At 39.1% G+C, this 19,187-nt stretch overlaps 3 protein-coding genes across 3 annotated transcripts; all 3 read left to right on the top strand.

Moving 5' to 3' along the window:
• The first annotated feature begins 1,734 nt into the window (after positions 1–1,734).
• LOC111218405 (frizzled-7-like) lies at positions 1,735–6,425 on the top strand. The gene is made up of 2 exons (XM_022740701.1): positions 1,735–3,943; positions 4,112–6,425. Exon 1 carries the CDS (start codon positions 2,181–2,183, stop codon positions 3,882–3,884), a length of 1,704 nt encoding a protein of 567 aa, XP_022596422.1. The 5' UTR covers positions 1,735–2,180; the 3' UTR covers positions 3,885–3,943; positions 4,112–6,425.
• Positions 6,426–14,288: 7,863 nt separating this feature from the next.
• LOC111218855 (olfactory receptor 6N1-like) lies at positions 14,289–15,242 on the top strand. Its single transcript, XM_022741329.1, has one exon. It carries the CDS (start codon positions 14,295–14,297, stop codon positions 15,240–15,242), a length of 948 nt encoding a protein of 315 aa, XP_022597050.1. The 5' UTR covers positions 14,289–14,294.
• Positions 15,243–16,488: 1,246 nt separating this feature from the next.
• On the top strand, positions 16,489–17,421 carry LOC111218854 (olfactory receptor 10J4-like). The gene has a single exon (XM_022741328.1). It carries the CDS (start codon positions 16,489–16,491, stop codon positions 17,419–17,421), a length of 933 nt encoding a protein of 310 aa, XP_022597049.1.
• Positions 17,422–19,187: the final 1,766 nt, after the last annotated feature.

Genomic DNA, 19,187 nt, shown 5'->3' with positions numbered 1-19,187 from the left:
CATGTTGATATGCTAAATTACTGAATGAGGCAAAGTAGTCCCTGTCATAGAGGATGGCCTCTTTCCCACTTTTTTTAGTAGTACTATGGTCATCTGTGATACAGTCAGCACAAAGATCCTTGAGGACAAGGGATAACATTTCGCCTGCAGTTTCTAGATGAATATCTTTCTGTGTTTGTTCAGAAATCTTCACCGGCCTACCTATTTCATTGTAAGCCATCTTGCAGCGGGGAACTCTACCGACTTCTCCTTTTGGTTCAGCTTCCTTCTCTGTCTCCTTCGCTCTTTCCCCCTGCCCTCTTTGACCTTCTCTCCTCTTCCTGTCCCTTCCCCCACCCCCAAACTACCCCCACCCTCTTTATCCCACTCAGGGTAGAAACACACCAAATGCAGCAAGACCACCAGGAACCGCTTACACCTCCCACATTCGGTGGCCTGTGAATTACTGCTGCTTTGACTGTTGCTGCTCTTTATTCCCACGATTATGCAGATCGGTCCAGGAGCTGCATCTGATTGTGAGCAATGAAACACTTCTAACAGCAACAGATACTTGCTCTGATTGAGTAGTTAAGATGCTGGAATTCATTTGGGTTTCATAACATTTTTGTCATGGTTTGCTCACTGTGCTGCAGTGTGTTTACCTGTCCAACATACAGTGAGTGGCTGTGTGTAGAGATTCTGTGAGGAGCTGGAGAGAACTCAACATCACAGCTGCATATTCAAATGGTGCAGATGGGAGAAAGCTTAAAACTAAACTTAAACACAAGTTTTTCTCGTAAACAGAGGACACATACTACAGGGTGTGTATGCTTATGTAGAAGATGAAAGATGATAAGACAGGAAAGGTCAAATAAATGATGGAAAATGTGCTTTATCCTGCTGTTCTGCCATAACAAACACATTTGTACACGCATTAGAAATTGAATACTTGGTACATACTTGGTTTGCAAAGATGGGTAATCTGACTTAACTGTGTTTGTAGCCCTATAATCAGACTGAATTGCCATTTTATTTCACCTCATCAAGTATTTGAATTGCTGAAAATTATGAAATGTGGCCAGTAATTCAGGGGGGGGGACTGTGTTTATGCACTTTATATATAATTCCCAGTGTTTTCTATAATCTACTGCATAGGCTTTGTGCTGTTCTTTTCTTGACAAAAGTAGCACAACCAATTTTCCTTTGAGCACATTTTACAGGAGTAGATTTGTTACTGTAAACACATTTCAAATTTTCAGTTGTGTAAAAAAAAATGTTAACATTCCTTCATAAGTAGTACAGTAAAAGTATGAAAGAGAATACAAAAAATAAAGAAAAAATTAATTGATAGTTTACAAATGTGTTATCCTGCTGTTTGGGATTTACATGCTTGTTTTCTTTTTCATAAATGCAAGAAAAGGACAATATATGTTCGTGTCATCTATGAAATTTTAAGTGCTTTACACAAACTAAACTATAGGCAAATTGTTCTTAAAACCTGGACAGAAAAATAATTAAGTTTGTAAAATCTCCGGTGTAATGCAATTACTGTAACATATTTTCCTTCGATGGGGAGTAAAAGCCAATCAAGAACGAGTCCTGTAGGAAAACAAACGCTAGGATTGGATGAGACTTGGCATCGGTTTCAAGGCGCCCTGCGTTCTGTCTGTGTGGAGGTGGGGTGTCTTGTGAATGAAGGGGGCGCCTGGAAACCGGTGGAATCTGCACGGAGTGAGGAGAGCGAGCCTCTGGACTTCCAACTGCTCAGCATGTGAATCGACGCGCCGCATGAAGTCAAGTCGAAAAACGATGGAAATATAAGCCTTTTCGCGTTTCAAATGTTTTTGTTTTGCGCCAAAGTAACCACGTTTAAGTGTTAAACGCGCTAGAATAATTTGTGCTTGCATTACTTCGAGAAAAACGGGACTGTAAGTGTTATTTCCACCGGATTGGGAGTGAGAGTGGACTGCTTGGAGTCACTTACAAAGACCATCAAGAAGTCATGACACGACGAACGTTTTACTTGGATTTATCTTCATAAAACACGAGAAAAGTCGATTACATGTATTTCAGCTCGAACTAATTGGACTACGAGCTAAGTATTGGGACAGTTGCCGTTGATTTTCTTCGCTTTTCAGCTGTTTTTAAGTCGTCCTACTTGGATCAAAGTTTTTTCCTTCCCTCCCCCCTCCTCCTCAACTATGGCGGCGGCCAGGTCCACCACTGGCTCCGTTTTTCTGCGGATCATGTGGCTGGTGTGCGGGCTGGCCTTCTCACCTACTTCTGCTCAACATTACAACAGTGAGAGTGGAATATCCGTCCCAGAACACGGGTTTTGCCAACCCATCTCCATCCCGCTCTGCACCGACATCGCCTACAACCAGACCATCATGCCGAACCTCCTGGGCCACACTAACCAAGAGGACGCCGGACTTGAAGTGCACCAGTTCTACCCGCTGGTTAAGGTCCAGTGCTCTGCGGATCTTAAGTTCTTCCTCTGCTCCATGTATGCGCCGGTCTGCACTGTACTGGAGCAGGCCATACCCCCTTGTCGGTCCCTGTGTGAGCGTGCACGGCAGGGATGTGAAGCCCTGATGAATAAATTCGGCTTTCAGTGGCCAGAGCGGCTCCGCTGCGAGGCATTCCCAGTCCACGGAGCCGGTGATATCTGCGTCGGCCAGAACACATCCGACCCCGGCAGCCCGGCCTCTTCGTCTTCCCCCTATGCACCCGACCCGACTCTCCCCCCAAATATTGGCCGACCGAACCAACGCCCGCCCCAGCACAACCAGTACCACCAGTTCTCCTGCCCTCTACAGCTGGAGGTGCCTTCCTATTTGGGTTACCGTTTCATGGGGGTCAAAGACTGCGGGGCCCCGTGTGAGCCCACTAAACCAACCGGAATTATGTATTTCCGGGAGGATGAGGTGAAATTTGGACGGCTGTGGGTTGGCATCTGGTCCATCTTGTGTTGCGTGAGCACCTTATTCACAGTGCTCACCTACTTAGTGGACATGAGGCGGTTCAGATACCCAGAGAGGCCCATCATCTTTTTATCCGGGTGTTATTTTATGGTGGCGGTGGCCTACGCTGCTGGATTTTTCTTGGAGGATAAAGTAGTTTGTGTGGACAAATTCAAGGAAGACGGCTATAGGACCGTGGCCCAAGGGACTAAAAAGGAGGGCTGCACCATCCTCTTCATGGTGCTGTACTTTTTTGGCATGGCCAGCTCCATCTGGTGGGTGATTTTGTCCCTGACTTGGTTCCTCTCGGCTGGGATGAAATGGGGACATGAGGCGATTGAAGCCAACTCCCAATACTTCCACCTGGCAGCATGGGCTGTCCCGGCCATCAAAACCATCACCATCCTAGCCATGGGCCAGGTGGACGGCGATGTCCTGACCGGGGTGTGTTTCGTTGGGATCTTCAACGTGGATGCCCTCCGTGGCTTCGTCCTGGCCCCGCTTTTCGTCTACCTGTTCATCGGCACGTCCTTCTTACTGGCCGGCTTCGTGTCCCTGTTCCGGATCCGCACAATCATGAAGCACGACGGCACCAAGACGGAGAAGTTGGAGAAGCTGATGGTGCGGATCGGTGTTTTCAGTGTGCTCTATACGGTACCGGCCACCATAGTGATCGCCTGTTACTTCTACGAGCAGGCCTTCAGGGAGCACTGGGAGCGGACCTGGCACATGCAGACCTGTAAGCGCTTCGCCGTACCCTGTCCGGTTCACAACTTTGCCCCCATGACTCCAGACTTCACCGTGTTCATGATCAAATACCTGATGACCATGATAGTCGGGATCACCTCGGGTTTCTGGGTCTGGTCCGGGAAGACTCTTCAATCATGGCGGAGGTTCTACAAGCGCCTTAGCAACGGTAACCACGGAGAGACAACGGTGTAAAGCTGGAGGGTGAAAAGACAAAGCCACGGAGTTTTGGATCTAACAACCACGAAAAAGAGGTCACATAGCTTTGTTTTTTTTAAATGCTATTACGGACATTTTTTTGATCAGATTTTTGCATTTTCAGGTTTTTGGACACAACCAAACTTTATATACTCTATATTCGGTAGAAGTTGGATGAATTTTCAATATATTTCTTTTTTGTTCTCTTTTTTTGTCATCATCAGACAGCCTACACTCCTGACTTTTGCATCGTTTGGATTATAACCTGGTGAAAATGGACATATTGGTCCCTGAACTGTAATGCCAGACTGGTGAAGTTACTTTTAATATGAAATTCCCCACTTATTATTGCGTATATCCTTAATATTACATTTGAATGTACTTTCTGTCAACTCTGGTGAGAGCTTCTCAGTGGAAAGCACCATAACAGAAAAGACTGATGGGCCATGCAGTGTGGCACTCTGTCCACCCTGCAGCAAAAAGGTCATAGGTTTGATCCCTACAGCAGCCACGCCACCTGACTGGGATTTCATTAACTAGAGAAGCCTGGACTATACATGTAAATTTTAAGTTACTCTGCCTTTAGCTAAAGACCGAAATGCTTTAATACTGTGTTAAATATTGCAGAGTACAATCTCTCCTGTTGTAATCTGAGGAATGACCATCAACTCTGCCATTACTGCCAAGTGGCTGCCCAGAAATCAAAACACTTTTTATTTTTCGTTCTTTTCTTTTTTCTTTTTTTTGATTTTCAGACTGATGAATATTTGCTTCTGCGTTGAATGTTCACTCCGAAGGTGAATGAAGTTACATATTGGTTTGCACAGCTATATAAAGGTTACAAGTGTTAAAAACGACTGATCCACTACAGGATAACTTGGATCTGACAGTTCAAGAGACCACACACACACACACACACACACACACACACACACACAGGCCTCCACTCTCTGTAATGGAGACACAACAGCTCATTGTTTGTCTCTGTGTGTGGTCTCTCGACTGTTGGATCTCCCATCAAAAAGACTTTTTAAGCTTTTAAGACATCCAAAGCACCATTTCAAGGATCCAGATTTAATCCGTGGGAGGGGAAATGGTTGCTCAGGATTTTAATGTTATTTCATCCTGGATAAAGATGACTGTACACATTCACACCTGTTTTCTGCCCACTGTTACAGAATCTGTCTCTTGTATAATTTCACTCATAGCGGTAAATGGTTTCATAAACAGACTGAACATTTTAGAGTTTTTAATGAATCATTATTTTAGTGTCTACCTTACACAAGCCTTTAAAACTCAGAGAGATGGCATTTATTTTCTCTCCACCTAGAAACCAGCTTTATGTTTGATGTTTTACATCATGGAAACACTAAGAAGGAAGTCAAAGGTCACAAATGTGGAAACATTTTTTCAATTTGAGAGAGTGCAGTGGAGACAAACTGCAGCGGAGGTGTAGTGTATATCTGGGACAGAATCTGTGGAGATGATATAAGAGGTTATTAGAACTAAATTGATTATGTGTTTTGGTGAAATTGAATGTTCATGACCTCAGCTAGTACAGAAAAAATATTTTCAGATTTTACTGTAAACCTCTTTATAGAATAGCAGGAAAATGTGAACTAAATGCTCTTACCATTAGAGTAACAAAACCCAAAAGTGTATTTCAGGACTGAGGACCTTCATTTATTTTCTGGAACCTGCATAGTTTTTGAACATTCTGTGGAAACTCGAGACTTTTAATTCAAGTGAGGAAAAAAGTAACCTGCAGTGATTTAGTCCCATTGATAACCCACTGTTTAATGTAGAGCACTAGTCACTTGAGCTGAATCACATTTTATTTCTCTCATTTATAAAATCAGACGGAGATCGTGTCTGGAAATCTGAGCAGAAAAACATGTTTAGGTCTTGACTGAGTCATCTGCAAGGCAGGATATGATGTGCCAGATGCCGCTGTTTCTTGTCGTTTAGCACATTTTCTCAACATACATCACATGATGATGTAAATGATGAATGAAAACTCACAAAGGTATGACCTTACGGACCTGGTACTCTCGTCATTCTTAATCTCTAAAGCTGTGCCCCAAATCCACACATACTCATACTAGAAACACACACTATGTACCAATCTGTTACAGCAGTTTGTAAACAAGAAATGTCGCATTTCATGTGAATGAACTACATACCTCAAACCCCGGTTAAAATTAGCATGTAGGATTGAGCACTCCACACGGCTCATCTCTCATCCATCGTGCTTTTACCTAACAAGGCAGAAATATTTTGTGCGCTGTGATCTTCCAGTGTCAATGATACCAGACTGATCTGTTTGTGTTGTACTATGTTTTCAGAAGGAATATGAGTGTGTTTGTGTGTATTTTTATCACAGCATATGCAACCTACCAAGTAAACACAGACTGTTTTTTTTAAAGGCATATTGTATTTATGGGGATACTCATTTTTGTCTTTTTTACTTGTTTTTTATCGAGATAAGCCTGTTGTACGTGTACAGTTTGAATAAAACAGATAAGGTTTGTAATGTTTTGTCAGCGTACGCGTGGTATTTGTTGTTAAATAATGCAAGAGAGCATAAGCAGAGGTTCTACATATCAAACTGATGATGGCCCATGTAAGTGTTTTTTGACCACCTAAACCAAGTAAGGCCTTTATTACTTTCACTTGCCACCTAAACGTCTAGGCATGCCAGTAAAAATACTTTTCATGCATGGGCAGGACACATGATTGTTAACACTTTTGCAGTCACACACAGGCAATATTGTGCGGCAGTGAAGCAGGGAATGTGGCCGATGAGGGAACAACACGATTCTGACAAACCACTATTTTGTGGTATTACCTAAATGCCACGCCGTATATAGTGATACTTCTTTAATCACTCAAGAACAAGTTATTGTAGGTAAATGTGACAACAGTCAATTTTAACCTTGATGCTTATGTTTCACTTAACTTGGTGTTGAGAGCAGTGCCTGCCTGTTGCTCCCCCAAACTGCCCTGCTCTTTTGACAACAGCCCTTATGTTTGTCTTCATAAAGAAAATACCCTTGAAATGTTTAAATATATTGAAATAGTTTGTGAATCTGCAGTGTCCTCTACAGACGGACACATTCAAGTACACAAATGGAAAAGAGGAGAAATATCTGGGATGTTGACAAGAGAACAGGCCTGACAACAGGACTCTCCCACTTAAATTTTACAGAAGCAGAACAGCAAGGTACAGATCTAATGGGGTAGCAGCATCTCTTTGAAAAAATTATAATGTAAAGATGCGACCAGTGTCTCTATAAGGCAAAAAAACTGCACATTGTTAAACTAATTAGCATTCATGCCAATTCCCAGTGCTAATACTCTGCTCCCCTACCTAGACCGTATGAATACTTAACCTTCACGTCTCATCCAGTTTTGTTTAATTAAAATACCTCACCACCATCTGCCGTTGTAAATGAGTACTGCAGTGATATTCACATTTTCCATCAGCTGTTTCACAACAAATCCAGCAAGCAACTTATTGGTTAATGGTGCCTGCAAGAAGATAAAATCCGACCTATTCTACTCTGCATTAAGGGAAATGTGATGGTGTTTTTTTTATTTATTTTTTTTATGACTGACCTCTGTATGCAACAGCTATTACATGGCCCACTGCTTTATTAGATAATATCAACTTCTTTTACATTTACTTTATATTACAGTTTTCTCCATTATTTGAATCTATCGACGCAAGCCAACAATCAAACTCCTCACTTAAGACAGCAAAAACAACAAATCATTTTTTATTGCGGCACATCAAATCAAAAGTTCACAGCTGTTATCAGTTTGTGGTAATAAACAGTGAAAATAAAATATCATACACATCACACCAGCTGTAACATTCACCCTGACACAATGGATAAAAAATGGAAAAAGTGTAAAAAAATCCAACCTTGGTAGAAACACCAGGATGATAACCTATATATCCATTTAGATTAAGGTTTTTACTGATTACAGAACTAAATGTTTATTCCCTCTGCTTATTTTCACATATTGAATGAACCAACAGTACAAACAGATTTGTCTTCATTAGGAACAAGTTAAGGAAGAGGATTTATAGGAGAAATCTCCACACAGTCCCTGTGCTTTCATTGTGACGGCTGTGTGAAAAGAGGCAGAAATCATCAAAAGTGAAACAGAGTTGAAGTTGTGATCACAGTATTTGCAGTTTTTGAACACACATGGCAGAGGTGTAACAATACAATGAAGAAAAGCTGACCTCTCGTGGCAACAAGTAGAAATACATACACTGGTGTGTGAAGCTGCTGTTAACTGGCCTGCTCTGACTTTATACTAGATCATATGAACTATATATTATTCAGTCTGTTAAACATATTTTGTCAAACCCTTTTTTGTTCTATGATTTCATAAATATACCTGGTCAAGAAGATAAAAATGATTTGATTTAATCCTCACTCAGTCACTGTAAATCATGACAACCTGAAAAACATTTCTTTCAAAAACAAAGTCATGACATTTTTACGTGGGTTACATTATGATTTTCCTTTTGGTGAACTTTTGTTTTACCACTAGTCTATTTTTGAGTATGCAGAGTTGCCTCATTTTTGCAAGCGCAAGCTCACAAATAAAATGACAAACACATCACAGATTTCATTATATGCCATAACATTTTCAGACAGAACTGGAGAGGAGTTTAAAAGACATCATAGTTTGTTAAGGCATAACAGGTTATAAAAACGTCATAGTATGGTAAGGAATGAAATGACATAATATAGTAAGGCATAAAAATGCCAATTAACATCATAGTATAGTATGGTATAAAAAGTCAAAAAAACATCACAGCATATTAAGGCATAAAAAGTCATAAAAACGTCATATTATGTTAAGGCTTCAAATGAAATAGTATTGTATGGCATAAAATTTCCAAAAACTGTCATAGTATAGTATGGCATAAAACGTCAAAAAAACATCTCAGTATATTAAGGTGTAAAAGGTCATAAAAACGTTATAGTATGGTAAGGTGTAAAACTAGACAGTATAGAAAGGCATAAAATTGCCAAAAAAATTTCATAGTGTAGTATGGCATAAAACATCAAAAAAACATCATAGTATAGTAAGGCATATGCAGCACTAGCATTTTTTAGATGTGTATTTCTGTGAGGTAAGTTCAGTATTCACACTCTTTTAGCTTTTTATTTTTTTATTTTTTAGCTCTATCCCCGAGGGAAATATCTGTTGCTACAGCTGCTAAATGCTCTACAATGTTCACATCAGGGAGCTTACAACTGTCGTCTCTCCTTTTTCACAGCTGAGATGTTTGTGTAATTAAAACTGAGTATTAGATAAGTGAAAAAACAGAAAATGCTGCACACATGACTTTACAAACTTCTTACAACTGCCCTGACACTTGAATGTCTTCATGAAGGCACATATATTGATCCTGATCCTTATCCTGAAAAATGAGAAACAGGATGACAATGCCCCCATTCATATAGGGCATGAGGGGTCACTGCATAGTTTGATGCCAAAAAGTTGACATGAATCATATGTTATGACCTATGGGGGATTTTGGAACGACATGTTAAACGACAGCACTTAATTCCACACACCACCATCATCAAAACACCAAAGGAGGGAATATGTTTTGGCGAATTGGTGCTCCATCCCTCCAGTAGAGTTTGCCAGGCTGCAGTGAAGCTCTTCTGGTGGCACACGGTGGCCCAACACCTTACTAAAACACTTTAATCCTTTAATTTGTCACCCATCTGTATAATCCTCTCCTGTTGCTGGCTGTAGGCAGTAGAAGTTGGAGCCAAAGATGTATTGTGTAGGAGCACAACGAAGAAACAAACAAGCAAACGTGAAAGTGGAAGCAACAGAAGTTATAAATAAATGTATACATTAAATGAAATCGTATCAAACAAAGAAACAAAACAGACACAAAAAGAAATACAAGCAAAAAGAAGAAATATTCTATACCTGTAAACCTACAAACAAGGTCACAAAAGAAATGTTTTTCTCAGTTCTTCAGTGGCCTACACTGAGCTGAACTTCAACCTCAACCCCTTGTAATACTTTTAGGATGAACTGGAGAAATGTCTGTGAGCCAGGCCTCATTACCCAGCCTTTTGTGTTTTGCACTTCAGGGCCACAGTATAGTATACTGTATATTGTATGTACTATAAATCATTGCCCTAATACAAGGACCAATCTGTTGCATTACTGTAACAAAACTGCACACCTCATGGAGAACCAATCACATCATGACACCTTGTAACTTAAGCAAAGGTTTTTTAGTGTCGACACACTCTCAGATCTCAGCAGTTAACTTGGAAAATAGAATTGTATTATTATGAACAGGAATGGTGGCCAAAGTGACAAAAATAAGACCCAAGCGGATTGGTCTATTTTACTTTGTGTTCCCATAAAATTATGAGACAGATTAAAAAGTGAGTTGTCAAATAAAAGCAGCAGAGATATTCTGACTTTTAGTCTATCTAGCACAAGTACCCTGACATTGTGACACCATCAGGGTTATTTTCACAGTACACCTGACTGGACCCAATGTATATTCTCAGCAGCTGAAAACCCTTCTGTTCAGACAGGCTTTTAGGTTGCATCTAAAATCTATATCCGTTCTAACTCCTGTATATTTTATCTTTTTTATCGTTTTTACTTTGCTTTTATTTGATGTATTTGATTTTAATTCTTTCATTTGGTTTTATTCATTTTGATTTAGAAGCACTTTGTGACTAGTCTCTGGGAAACGTGCTATACAAACTTTGCTTGTTGGTTTGCAATTCAGTGAAGTGCTTAAGTACGGTAATTTGGAAAGTGTACTTAGTTTCTTTCCAACTCTGTGCCATTCAAATGCAAGGTGTAGAAACAAAAAATGTATTATAAAGTATGATAATGACTGTTTGGCTTCCTTATTTGTATTTAGTCATGACCAAATTAGAGACATAGTCTGAAAAACTTGACTTTAATGCCTCAATTATGAGATACGATGGTGTAAATAATAGCATGATGCATACAGGTTACACTGTAAGGCATCATTCTTTATTCAGTACAGTGTTTATGCGACACAAAGGCTTTCATGAAAGTTTAACTTGGCTAAACAGTGGCCTGAGACACTGAGGGGCATCAACCAACACATTTCCTCTGAGGTAGTCTGATGTGTACAGTCCATACACATGAGATTACCATGTTATTGATGAGATAATAAAGGAAAGCTGATGTAACTCTCACCTGTTGTGATACAATGTCACAGAGACACAGAAATACAGAGTAAACATGATGATTAAGCCTCAGGGTCATTAGTCCACTATGTCTTTGTGTCCCCAAGACACCAATTTATTGTTGATGTATGCTCTGAGACCAGTGGTCTCCATGCAGATGTAACTGTGCAAATTCCCTTTCCATTAAGAGAAGGTCACTGATGTTAGATACTAGATGAAAAAGACCCAGAAAAGCAATGTTTTCTTTTGGGGTTAGTGATTTACCATTGCATATCTGTTATGTACAGCTAGACTTTCAAAACACTTCATGTTTGGATAAAAAAAAGGCAGGCCAAAACAAAATGTTCGCCCTTCCCTTGCACAATAATCAGTTTTTTCAAAAGAAAGCACCAGGAGTTTGTTCACCATCAGCCAGAAATATACTATTAGTAAAACAGTAACCTGAACTCAGCCTGCAGCTGTGCCCCATCAGCTTAGAGAGACAGCTGAGCTGCAGTCACAGCACTTAATAAAATGTTGGATCAACCTTGATTATGAAACAACCAAAATTAATATTTTGGCTTTGTCATACCAGCAGTAAACAGTTAGTAAACAAAATAGTAACATTTCTGACAAAAAATGTTCATTTTATTGTAGTTGACACAATCACTGGGCACAGCGGAGGCAAAACAAGATTTGCTTTGGTGAACTTTGTCACACAAAGCCCTTGTGACACTGCTGATCTTTGGGGGAAAGAAAGTTTCACCTACAAACTTATGTTTGTTGTAGAGTCTATCCATTCATGGGACCCTTGAATTAATTGTGTTAGCTTTTGCTCTTGGTTGGTATAACCAGACAAGGCAGGCTAATAACAAGCAAAAGCTTACCCTCATGCACATCACTCTTATTTGCAGAACATTGAACTCTCAGTGCCAACCAACTAATGACAGCTGACCTAGTTTATTTCATTCACAAAAGTAGATTTAACTGTCTGTGATGTTAGCTACCTAACTGCTAACAATGAATTAAAAGAAGTTAGGGCTCTTCAGTATTTTTGGTGTGTTTATTTGTTGATAACACATTGATATCTTTTATTTAATAAATAACAACTATGTAATTCAGATGGAAACATTGTATAAAAGTGGTTGAGACTTTTGTGTAATTAATAACATTAATATAGGTTGTGTTCTGTTTAGCTGAGTCAGTTATGACAGCCCTGGGCCGTATGACCTTGTTTTGTTTTGGCCTGTTCCTGTTTCCTGTGTGTTTTTCAGGTACTTCCTGATTACCTGATGGATTTCACCTGAGTGGAGCATATTTGGGAATTCAAGATGGCCTCTCTCTCGCTCAACCCTCCTGGAAGGCTGGTGCCTTTCAGGCGCCCAACTTGATTTTTGTTTGGTTGTATATTGTTTGGTTAAGGCCTCAGTTTCTGTACATGTAGTTTGTGTTGGCTTTATTTTCCTAGCACCCAATATCTCCACTACACTACTGACTTCACGTATGGTTATTTTGCTTAGGTTAACTTGGGTTATCCTTAATAAATTTGTTTTCTTTAAATGGTCGCTGTGTGAACCTGTCTTCTTGGTTGTGCTCCTAAATGAGCCGGGCATAACACAGTTCAAGGTCCTGGTATTGTGTACAATTATTAATGAATATGACTAAATACACCAGTGCTTTTTCACCATATGACCAATGCTGGGTTACAGAACTAGAACCAGGGGATAAATAAAGTATCTAAGTGGACAAAGCAGACAACTGCTACAGTACCCCAGAACTTCAGGGGCCATGAATGGTCTAGGCTAACTGTGTCAACTGACACCCTCTGATACCTTCACTGAAAATCCATGTATGCTAGGAATATCTACTTGTGAAGCATGTTATCTGATAAAAGCCTTAAAGGTATAGTTTGGGTTTTTTGACGTGGGGTTGTGTGAGGTACTCATGAATAGTTAGTTCATTACTGCCAGTGGATTCTATCCAGCGTGCTCCCAGTCAGCACCCAATAGAGTGGCTTTGTGTTGCTGTGCATGGGGCCACAAGAAAAAACCTGTTTTAGAGAGTTTTTTTTAGAGAGCTCACCTTAACAATCCAATATCCGTTTAAATGTATGCTTAATGTAGAATATTTTCAGCGGTTTATCTAACTGAAAACAGCAATTTCCTTTGGCACTTCATTTTTTCGACCACTGAACTACTGTATTCCAATGCATTACGTCACTTTCTGATTTACTCAGCTGACAATAAACAGTGTGATCCGTAGGTGCTCTTCACAAGGAGGAACTGACAGCTTGCATGTTTCCAATGGTGGCTGGTAGCTCTTATTATTGGGCCATTTCATTTTGTGTTAAGCATGTGCTGCAAGACTGAGCGATTCAGGAGATCCTTTGTCCCCAGACTGAAACATCCTAACAACTATGGATTGCCATGAAATTGTGTTCTGATTTTCATGGTCTCCAGAGGTTGAATCGTACTTTTACTTTGATGACCCCTTGATATTTCCTGTAGCTCCACCACAAGGTTTCCATTTGTGCTTCAGATTGAAATATCTCACAAGTACTGGAGGGATTGCCATGAAATTTACACCTGATATTCAAGGTCGCCATAGGATACATTCTTATGACTTTGGTGTAACTGTAGTTTGTGTTCTTGTGTTCGCTTACATTTCTAAGCTCTTTTTTTATTGTTTTTAATTTTTATGTGCCGACTAAAAAGTTGAACAGATCACATTAGTAGATCACTTAAGTACCTGCCCAGCTGCACTGGTACGATTTTGTGGGAACTATAGTTTTTTGAGTGTTGATAAATCAGTTGTAAACTTTGCTAAAGTCACAAATAATTGCAAATAAGTGTTGTAGTGGATGACAATTAGTTTTACAATATGGGAAATAATCCCCAGGAACAGGCTGTATTTGTTGTTTAGACAGACAGATGAAAGAAATTCTCATTAAGACACTGGATTGAGGTAAACATGCTAGACATGACATCAGGACTTAAACTCTCTAGCCGACACATGCATTTAAGGAGGGGGTGTTCCCTTACATCTGAATGCATAATTCAGCTGTATTTCACACAACTGCAGTTAGACATACTGTATACTGACAAACAAATGAGCATTTCAACCATTTCAATGCATTACATCTTACATACTTTTCATCACTTGGACAGTTTTGCTTTGAAGGATCACTTCAAAAATGAGTAATACATCTAGTATAGTTGTATTTTCACTGTCAGGCTTCAATGGAACAGTCAACTACAGAGTCACACTTTTCTTTCTCACTTTACTATGTTATGGTCTAATTTTTGTGGTTAATGTGTCTCTGATTTTAATTATAATCTTGGATGAAAACTTACATGAACCCATGTATATTTGTTTGTGCAACTTGTGCATCAATGCACTTTATGGGACTGCAGGCTTTTATCCTAAATTTGTTTCTGACCTTCTGTCTGATATTCATGTAATATCATATGCAGGGTGTTTTTTACAGGTCTTTGTTATATACTCCTATGTAAAAGTTGACTTCTCTGTTTTAGTTCTTATGGCCTATGACAGATGTGTGGCCATATGTCGACCACTGGAGTATCACTCTGTTATGTCTGTGCGAAGGACTGCTGTGTTAGTTAGTTTGTCCTGGCTGGTACCTCTGTGCTGTGAGGTAATGGTTGTATCGTTGACATCCAGACTAAAATTATGTGGCTCACGCATACAGAAACTCTACTGTGAGAACTGGTCAATTGTTAAACTTGCATGTAGTTCAACAACAGCAAATGACATTCTTGGACTGTTTCTTATTTCCTTCTATATCGGGCATGTTCTCTTCACTGTGTGTTCATATGTGCAGCTGGTAAAATCAGCTTTAAAATCCAGAGAAGGCAGGAGAAAGTTTACACAGACATGTGTGCCACATTTATTGTGTTTGCTTAATGTTACAGCTGCTTTGCTTTTTGATCTAATGTACTCGAGGTATGGATCAGCATCAGTACTACAGAGTCTAAAGAACTTCATGGCCATACAGTTTCTCATCATCCCCCCAATTCTCAACCCTGTTATTTATGGACTGATCCTGACTAAAATTCGGAGTAGAATGATTTCTTTGTTCATGATGGCAGGTCAAAGGGTTAAACTGAGACTGAAGGTTTGATTTATATAACCACCCCACAATCACTGTTTGACTAAAGAAAGGGTTGTTTTGTTTGTGTGATTCTCCTGTCGTCCTTTCTCTATCAGGCTTTTGTAATGTTAATGACCTCAAAGATGAGGTTCCCACACAGGAAAAACGTCTGTTAGAATTGCATTTTTGTTTAAATTTTGTTTCTACTTTTCCACAACTATTTTGGTGGTTAATTAATGTGTCTCTGATTTTAACTATAATCTTGGATGAAAACTTACATGAACCCATGTATATTTGTTTGTGTAACTTGTTCATCAATGGACTTGTAACCATGCAATGGTTGACTACTCTGTTTTAGTTCTTATGACCTATGACAGATATACAGCCATATGTTGACCACTAGAGCATCACTCTGTTACTTCTGTGAGAAGGACTGCTGTGAGCTGACAGACCACCTGTCCGTGAGGGCAGACCTCACAAAACCTGTTTTTGGTCTTGTGAACGCAATATCTCCATAACACCTTGGGGGAATTTCTTCAAATTTGGTACAAACGTTCACTTGGATTAATTAATTAGACTTCAGTGGTCTAAGGTCAAAGATCAAGGTCAGTGTGACCTCACAAAACCTTTTAGCCATTACTCAAGACTTTACGCAGCAATTATGACAAAATTTCACACAAATGGTTTATATCTTATATGACTCTGGATAAACAGGGAACCTGAAACTAGTCTGAGTGGCGGAGGCATACAACCGTGAGGCGGCAAGTCTAGTTGTTTAACCGAATTAGGAACTATCTTCATTATCATTTTCACTTATTCATGTCATTAAAAGGTTATAACCATGTATGGTTAGCTGTTTCTGCATGGCTTTTGCCATATTTAGTTAAGTTTGATAATAAGAAAATGTTATCATGACATAAGTATAGCTAAAAACTCACTAGCATGGATAAAATCTCTCCCTAATGCATTATTTCAAACATCAGCATGCACTGTGGGGAGGTCTCTAAATTCTCCAGATGTGAAATGATGTAACATCTCAAAGGCTGGACAAGATAACAGTCTTTGAATACCTCCCAGAACCTAGTTTTGGTTTAGTTGTGCATAGATATCACACTATATAGATAGCTAAATAGGTTGATAGGTATAATTGTTTTTTGCTCAAAATTTTCTGTTGAGTTATTATGACTGATGTTTAAAAAAAAAACTGTGATAAGAGATTGTTTAAGAACAGACAAAGAGACTTTTTCCTCTCAGAGAGAACTATTTGACTTAGAGAATGGAAAACAGCACTCTCTCTTTTTACTTTAACCTCACCATGTTCATGAGCATTGGACACCACCGCTATCCAGCCTTTGTCTTTTGCCTCCTGCTCTACGTCTTCATTGTCTCTGCTAATCTTGTCATAATACTGGTGATATCACGAGAAAGAACACTACACGAGCCCATGTATATGTTTATTGCATTTTTGTCTTTCAACTCTTTGTACGGTTCGACTGGTTTCTTCCCCAGATTCCTCATGGACCTTCTGTCTGATACTCATTTAATCTCACGTTCTGCTTGTTTCACTCAGATCTATGTTATTTACACATATGCTTCCTATGAAATGACCATTCTTGGCATTATGGCTTATGATAGATATGTGGCTGTTTGTCATCCTTTACACTATCACAGAAAGATGAGCCGTAAAACTGTCTATACATTGGCATTCTTTGCTTGGGCATTTCCAGCATGTAACCTTACAGTAAGCATTATTGTGGTTGTCAGGCTTCCTCTTTGTGGTAACAATATACAGAAGGTATACTGTGCCAGCTGGAATATTGTAAAAATATCATGTCTTCCCACTTCTGTTAATAATGTTGTCGCTATGTTGGGGGCCATAAGTATGGCCTTCCTTCCCTTCAGTTTTATCTTGTATACTTATCTGAGAATTGTCATTGCTTGTTGGATAAACTCATCAGAAATCAAGGGGAAAGTATTACACAGTTGTTTTCCACATATTATTTCATTTGTGACTTATTCCATCACGTCATTTATTGATACTGCCTTGAGCCGACAAAATCTTAAAGAGATAAATCCAATCGTGGCTGTAATTTTGTCACTAGAATTTGTTGTCATTCCTCCGGTTCTGAATCCTCTTGTCTATGGCCTTAAATTACCAGAAATTAGAAGACACATTTTCAGGATGCTATGCAGAAAAACCCCAAACTAAGAAGAATTCCTCTAGAACATTACTAGAATCTACACTGATCATACGAATGATCTGTGTTATGAATAAACCACCTTCATTACACATATGCCCCCGTTAAGTGACCGTTCTCATCCTTTACTCTATCACAGAAAGATGACTTCCTTTTTTATCAAAAATGTCTCAGTCTTTTTCTGCAGTCATCACAGTATTTCATATGATAAGGTAGAAATGATGTTTGATGAATCTGGAAGGACAGTACGGACTTGAGTTCAACTTAATTAGACAGAATTTTGCATCACTGTCAGAGCCACTGGTGGAGCTTGAGCTGTCCCAAGTGTCCTTATGAGTGCGGAGGCCTTTGCCACCGAGTTCACAACTGTTTAAAGGTTGTCCTGCTTTTTTCTTTGCAGCATACATTTCTTTGCCCATCAGGCTTCCTTTAGTGGCAAAGAGATAAAACGTGATTTGATCTGACTGGAATGTTGTAAAATTATCATGTGCTATAAACAAAATTTTAGTTTTGCTGTAACATTGTTTAATGTTATGTTCTGTTTGGTGATATTGCCTTAAGATGGTATAATCTTGAAGAGATGAACACATTTTACTGGAGTTTGCTGTCATTCCTCCAGTTCTGAATCCTCTCATTTATGGCCTTTCAAGACACATTTTAATAATGTTTAACTCAAAACAATAGTTCAAAACATTTTGAACAAGTATAACTGCATAAATTTAACTATGACTGTTACAATAACAGAAATAAGAATACTATAAGATGGATGTGCATGTCCCATGCTCTTGGCTTGTTAAATTTTAAATGTAGATAATAATGACATTGTTTAGGAACAGCCATGCTCAGGTTGCCAAGACAATAGAAGCACACAGAAAAAGCTATTTTTGTGAATAATTTTCAAAAATTCCCCCATCTGGTTTGGTGGGTGCACAGGAAAAAAAAACATAAAGGAGATAGCACTCATAAAGAAAATGCTCACTCCATAGTTATATACATGCATATAGTCTCATCAAAAACAGATACAAAATGTGCCAATATCTCTTCAGGATGTATTTATGAAATTAAAACCAGTTGCTTAATTTTTTCACCTGTTGCTTAATATAACACTCATGACTCTGCCATAACTTTCATGTAGTGATATGTATAAGGTCAAATACACACCCCCCCCCCCCCCCCCCCCCCCCCCCATGTGAACAAAAACTCTACATGAGCATTTTGTCTTTTGTGAAACAACAGTTTTATGAATGAAAAGACATATCTAAAACTCAAACGATTCCATTCTACATGTCGTTAAAGAAAATAAAGAAGGGTGGCACAACAAATCATTGAATATAATGGGTTTTATTTTTCTTACACACTATGTCATTTGGGAAATATTATTTGAACAAAGCAGAAAATACATGCCCATATCAGACCATAGACACAATATGTGTCATAGAGTGTGGCATTTGTCCATCTATGTAAATATTTGGTTATGTTGTATATTTCCTATAAAAATGTTATGCTGTTTACTTTATAGTAGAAATTGCTACTCCATTCTGCCAAGAACAGAATATGTAATAATATTTATTTTTTGCCTCAAAGTGGTGAAACCTTAAGATAGTCTTTAAGTAGGATATCCAAAAAAAAATCAATAACCATCAAGATAACACAATAGAAACAGTGCACCTATGGGCAGGGTACAAACACCCCCAACTGGCACATAGTCAAAGAAGACTGAAGAACAGGAGACCTCAGTAACCACCAAATATGAATCTCTACTGATGATAATAATATT

This window comes from Seriola dumerili, unplaced genomic scaffold, assembly GCF_002260705.1.
Source record: "Seriola dumerili isolate Sdu_G_001 unplaced genomic scaffold, Sdu_1.0 BDQW01000052.1, whole genome shotgun sequence".
Classification (NCBI taxonomy): Eukaryota; Metazoa; Chordata; class Actinopteri; order Carangiformes; family Carangidae; genus Seriola; species Seriola dumerili.
The sequence above is the reverse complement of the archived record's forward strand: the minus strand, read 5'-3'. Positions and strand labels throughout refer to the sequence as shown.

Coding starts and splice junctions, on each gene's coding strand:
- LOC111218405 (XM_022740701.1), top strand. CDS start 2,181: ATGGCGGCGGCCAGGTCCACCACTGGCTCCGTTTTTCTGCGGATCATG.
- LOC111218854 (XM_022741328.1), top strand. CDS start 16,489: ATGGAAAACAGCACTCTCTCTTTTTACTTTAACCTCACCATGTTCATG.
- LOC111218855 (XM_022741329.1), top strand. CDS start 14,295: ATGAGTAATACATCTAGTATAGTTGTATTTTCACTGTCAGGCTTCAAT.